The 6,000-nt window shown below is 47.0% G+C and overlaps 1 protein-coding gene across 4 annotated transcripts in view; it reads right to left on the minus strand.

The window, feature by feature from the left end:
* cdk11b (cyclin dependent kinase 11B) overlaps window positions 1-6,000 on the minus strand; it is a 46,603-nt gene that overhangs the window by 32,407 nt on the left and 8,196 nt on the right. For 2 of the 4 annotated variants that reach the window (XM_084087792.1, XM_084087790.1), the window contains exon 6: window positions 2,377-2,525. In XM_084087792.1, the coding sequence (XP_083943918.1) occupies window positions 2,377-2,525 (149 nt within the window). Of the gene's footprint in view, window positions 1-2,376; window positions 2,529-6,000 lie in introns of all 4 variants that reach the window. The other 2 variants (XM_084087791.1, XM_084087789.1) reach the window with 1 other exon arrangement.

The following is a 6,000-nucleotide window of genomic DNA, read 5'->3' on the forward strand; positions in this document are numbered from 1 at the left end:
AACATTATTTTCCTGTTATCTCTGTAAAGCTGCTATATAAATAAAGGTGACTTGAATTGACTAAAGACCTCCAGAAACCCGTGTGTGTGTGTGTGTGTCTCGTCCCTTCTCAAGTCAAGTCATCTTTATTTATAGCGCTTTTTACAACTCAGATTGTTTTAAAGCAGCTTTACAGAGATAACAGGAATATGATGCAACAAAGATTGTTTCCAGAAGAAAATAGCGTCACAGTCCAGCTGAAGTGAGTTCAGGGATGTGACATTTCTGTATAATATTTATAATATTTATTTAGTTCTGAATCTGGCCAATCATAATCCGCCATCTGCCGAATCCGCCGTTTCTGTCCGGCACAGCAGTCAGGAGAGTTAGATTAACGTTGGAGGATTTGAACTTGAGAAACGGGGTACTGACGTCTTTCCACGGTTAAAACGACATTCCTTCTGATGTTCATTCATGTTTATTTGATGCTATAAATGAACTACAGGGTTTTTCCTACATTGAAAAAATTTTGGCGGCCGCCAAAACGATTTTTTGTCCCGCCAAAGCCTTATTTTATCAGTAATTGGGTTTTGCGAGTGAAGCAGGCTACTGACGGAGTGACGGAGAGAACGATCACAGCGCCCCACCCCCGCGCGGGCACTCTCCGTCTTCAGTTCTGTCTTTGCTCTCTCCCTCGCATCAAAATCAACTGATCATAAAGGTCGGAAGACCGAATCCATGTTTCACGTGGTGCATTCGGAGAATATTTTTGCTGAATTAGCGTTGGGTGTGAATTGCAGTAAAAAAAAAGTTGCCTTATCTTCTCTTACAGCTTGTGACAAGCATTCCGCACATGCAGCTGACATAACTTTAAATAAACGCAAAAAAAAAAAAAAAAAAAAAATCTATCCAGTTTGAAGTGGTTTTTTAGGGGTGTGCGATATGACGATTTTTGATCGTGGACGATTAAAATGTCTCCACCATCTGCTTTTGAAGAAATATCGTAGAATCGTGCATTATATCTGTTCTGGCGCCTCCCAACATACTAAACAACGCGACGTATGTTCACATAAATGTTAACGCAGCGGAACGGGACACTGCAGTTCATAATTTGCATGTGCTTTAATGCCTTGTCGGTTAAACATTTAATTCGCGTGCTGATGCGCTGTTCTGACGTGTGCTGTGAAGCTCACATGCACTAAAAGCCTGTCTACCAGCGCCTGGTACTAAGTTATCTTTCGAGTCTTATTGTGCTTATACTGTTAAATACACACAAGGTTTATATAAACAAAGTCGGTTATGTCTAAAGTGAAAGCAAACTTGAGAAAATTGAGAGAAAATCTGCTTGTCAAATGCGTGTATATTAGACGCGTCGCGCGCAACTCTTAAAGAGACAGTAGTTACAGTAAACACGCTGCCGCTTGTCCTTAAAGGGATAGTTCACCCAAAAAAAAAAATTATCTCATCATTAATGCACTCTAATGTTGTTCCAATCCTCTATTAATTTCCTTCTAATATTTTCTAATATTTTTCTAATATTAATATTTTGAAGAATGTGGCTATCCAAACAGTAGCTGATCCCCATTGACTTTCATAGGAGAATATACTATGGAAGTCACTGGGGTACATCAACTGTTTGGTTACCCACAATCTTCCAAATAACTTTTCAACAGAAGAAAGAAACTTATTCGAGTTTAAAACAACTTGAGAGAGTAAATTATGATAATTTGAATTTTTAGGAGAACTATCCCTAATAAGACAACAAAATGCAAAGAGAAAATCACTCACTGCTCTTCACTGATAACTTTAGCTTTAATAAGTATCAATGTATAATTTATACAGTGAAGTCTAAGTTTTGTTTTATTTTCATATTTGTTCATTTAATTACTTTCTTTTCTTTAAGAAAAAAAATCACAAACTGTTTCTTTGTATTTATTTTAAATTTAACATTTATTGTCAATATTGGGCTTGCGGATCATGTGGGTACTAGAGTACTCTTTGCTGTGTGTGGATGACCATGTCGGTCAGCCACCACCGAAGACCAATTTTGACCCAGGAAAAACCCTGAACTAGAAGGAAGAGATGATCGGTTCACGAGACGCTTTAACTGAGGCTCTACAGCGATCTGTCAGACACATTAAAGAGACACAAAACTGCATTTATTGTTTAAATTTCTAACAAAAATGACCAAATGTGAAAGTTGAGACTTTGTTTCATATCAAAAGTACCCTGGTCTGTCCTGTGTGTCAGAGTTTGTGAACGGTCAACTAAGCGAGCCAAAAGCCAGAACCCAAACTCCATCAGTGACAGAATGGAGAAACACCCTGGTGAGAACCCAGACTCAGCATTACAGGTCAGAGGTCAGACTGGATCAGAAGATTGAGAATGTGTGTGTACCGTCCCTGCGTGCGTCCCGGTCCTTGCGGCGCTCCTCCGCTCTCCTCTCTCTCTCCTTCAGCTCGCGCTGCTCCCGCTGCTCCTTCTGCTGCTGCTCCCGGATCTTACGGTCCCGCTCCCGCTGCCGCTCCAGCTGCTCCAGACGATCCCTGCTGGTTCACACACACACACACACACACTGAAGTCAGGTCCAGCTGTGATCCACTCAGCAGCCGGGAGATACACACACACACAAACACACACACACACTGAAGTTAGGTCCAGCTACGATCCACTCAGCAGCCGGGAGATACACACACACACTGAAGTCAGGTCCAGCTGCGATCCACTCAGCAGCCGGGAGATACACACACACACAAACACACACACACACACACACTTCTGAACTGAGCATGAAGACCAGAGACTCACACGTGCATCACATCACTGTCAATCATAAATCAGGTAAACATGCTTTCTGACTTTATAACAAGTGTGTGTGTATATATTAGGGGTGTGCGATATATATCATCTGCGATAATATCGTAATTGTTGTTTTAACGATTTGCGATTTTACATTATCGAGTATAGTCTATCCCTCACACACACACACACACACCCAGAGTGTACGCATACTCTACTGATGTAGTCTTGTAGATTAGACTAGTGCGGCTGCGCATTTATTTTCACTGAGTGATTTAGTCTTTATTTATAAAATTTAGTAATAAATATCACAAGAGTGCAGTTTATCTCCAAATATCAGCATGATAACAAATGTGATATTGATTTTATACAAGTTTAATAAACAAGGTAATATTAAGTGACTTACATTTAAGACGCCATTTTGCCTGTTTTTGCTCTATTTCGCCAACTAAAACAGTTCAAAACAAAGCCACACATAGCGGTGTTTCCTTACTGAGCGAATCAGCCGTTCGAGCGATTCAGCCGTTTGAGCGATTCAGCCGTTCGAGGGAATCAGCCGTTCGAGGGAATCAGCCGTTCGAGGGAATCAGCCGTTCGAGGGAATCAGCCGTTCGAGGGAATCAGCCGTTCGAGGGAATCAGCCGTTCGAGCGATTCAGCCGTTCGAGGGAATCAGCCGTCAGCCGTTTGAGCGAATCAGCCGTTCGAGGGAATCAGCCGTTCGAGCGATTCAGCCGTTCGAGCGATTCAGCCGTTCGAGGGAATCAGCCGTCAGCCGTTTGAGTGAATCAGCCGTTTGAGCGAATCAGCCGTTCGAGCGAATCAGCCGTTCGAGCGAATCAGCCGTTCGAGCGAATCAGCCGTTCGAGCGAATCAGCCGTTCGAGCGATTCAGCCGTTCGAGCGATTCAGCCGTTCGAGGGAATCAGCCGTAAGCCGTTTGAGTGAATCAGCCGTTTGAGCGAATCAGCCGTTTGAACGAATCAGCCGTTCGAGCGAATCAGCCGTTCGAGCGAATCAGCCGTTCGAGCGAATCAGCCGTTCGAGCGAATCAGCCGTCAGCCGTTTGAGCGAATCAGCCGTTTGAGCGAATCAGCCGTTTGAACGAATCAGCCGTTTGAACGAATCAGCCGTTTGAGCGAATCAGAGCGAATCAGCCGTTTGAGCGAATCAGAGCGAATCAGCCGTTTGAGCGAATCAGCCGTCAGAGCGAATCAGCCGTTTGAGCGAATCAGCCGTTTGAGCGAATCAGAGCGAATCAGCCGTTTGAGCGAATCAGAGCAAATCAGCCGTTTGAGCAAATCAGCCGTTTGAATGAATCAGCCGTTCGAGGGAATCAGCCGTTCGAGCGAATCAGCCGTTCGAGCGAATCAGCCGTTCGAGCGAATCAGCCGTTCGAGCGAATCAGCCGTTCGAGCGAATCAGCCGTCAGCCGTTTGAGCGAATCAGTCGTTTGAGCGAATCAGCCGTCAGCCGTTCGAGCGAATCAGCCGTCAGCCGTTCGAGCGAATCAGCCGTTCGAGCGAATCAGCCGTTCGAGCGAATCAGCCGTTCGAGCGAATCAGCCGTTCGAGCGAATCAGCCGTCAGCCGTTTGAGCGATTCAGCCGTTCGAGGGAATCAGCCGTCAGCCGTTTGAGTGAATCAGCCGTTTGAGCGAATCAGCCGTTTGAACGAATCAGCCGTTCGAGCGAATCAGCCGTTCGAGCGAATCAGCCGTTCGAGCGAATCAGCCGTTCGAGCGAATCAGCCGTCAGCCGTTTGAGCGAATCAGCCGTTTGAGCGAATCAGCCGTTTGAACGAATCAGCCGTTTGAACGAATCAGCCGTTTGAGCGAATCAGAGCGAATCAGCCGTTTGAGCGAATCAGAGCGAATCAGCCGTTCGAGCGAATCAGCCGTCAGAGCGAATCAGCCGTCAGCCGTTTGAGCGATTCAGCCGTTCGAGGGAATCAGCCGTCAGCCGTTTGAGCGAATCAGCCGTTTGAACGAATCAGCCGTTCGAGCGAATCAGCCGTTCGAGCGAATCAGCCGTTCGAGCGAATCAGCCGTTCGAGCGAATCAGCCGTTCGAGCGAATCAGCCGTCAGCCGTTTGAGCGAATCAGCCGTTTGAGCGAATCAGCCGTTTGAACGAATCAGCCGTTTGAACGAATCAGCCGTTTGAACGAATCAGCCGTTTGAGCGAATCAGAGCGAATCAGCCGTTTGAGCGAATCAGAGCGAATCAGCCGTTTGAGCGAATCAGCCGTCAGAGCGAATCAGCCGTTTGAGCGAATCAGCCGTTTGAGCGAATCAGAGCGAATCAGCCGTTTGAGCGAATCAGAGCAAATCAGCCGTTTGAGCAAATCAGCCGTTCGAGGGAATCAGCCGTTCGAGCGAATCAGCCGTTCGAGCGAATCAGCCGTTCGAGCGAATCAGCCGTTCGAGCGAATCAGCCGTTCGAGCGAATCAGCCGTCAGCCGTTTGAGCGAATCAGTCGTTTGAGCGAATCAGCCGTCAGCCGTTCGAGCGAATCAGCCGTTCGAGCGAATCAGCCGTTCGAGCGAATCAGCCGTTCGAGCGAATCAGCCGTTCGAGCGAATCAGCCGTCAGCCGTTTGAGCGAATCAGCCGTTTGAGCGAATCAGCCGTTTGAGCGAATCAGCCGTTTGAGCGAATCAGCCGTTTGAGCGAATCAGCCGTTTGAGCGAATCAGCCGTCAGCCGTTTGAGCGAATCAGCCGTTTGAACGGATCAGCCGTTTGAGCGAATCAGCCGTTTGAGGGAATCAGCCGTTTGAGCGAATCAGCCGTTTGAGCGAATCAGCCGTTTGAGCGAATCAGCGCGAATCAGCCGTTTGAGCGAATCAGAGCGAATCAGCCGTTTGAGCGAATCAGAGCGAATCAGCCGTTTGAGCGAATCAGAGCGAATCAGCCGTTTGAGCGAATCAGAGCGAATCAGCCGTTTGAGCGAATCAGCCGTTTGAGCGAATCAGCCGTTTGAGCGAATCAGCCGTTTGAGCGAATCAGCCGTTTGAGCGAATCAGCCGTTTGAGCGAATCAGCCGTTTGAGCGAATCAGCCGTTTGAGCGAATCAGCCGTTTGAGCGAATCAGAGCGAATCAGCCGTTTGATTGAACAGCCGTTTGAGCGAATCAGCCGTTTGAGCCGTTTGAGCGAATCAGCCGTTTGAGCGAATCAGCTGTTTGAGCCGTTTGAGCGAATCAGCTGTTTGAGCCGTTTGAGGGAATC

Source organism: Abramis brama (assembly GCF_963993115.1).
Source record: "Abramis brama genome assembly, chromosome: 16".
In the NCBI taxonomy this organism is placed as follows: Eukaryota; Metazoa; Chordata; class Actinopteri; order Cypriniformes; family Leuciscidae; genus Abramis; species Abramis brama.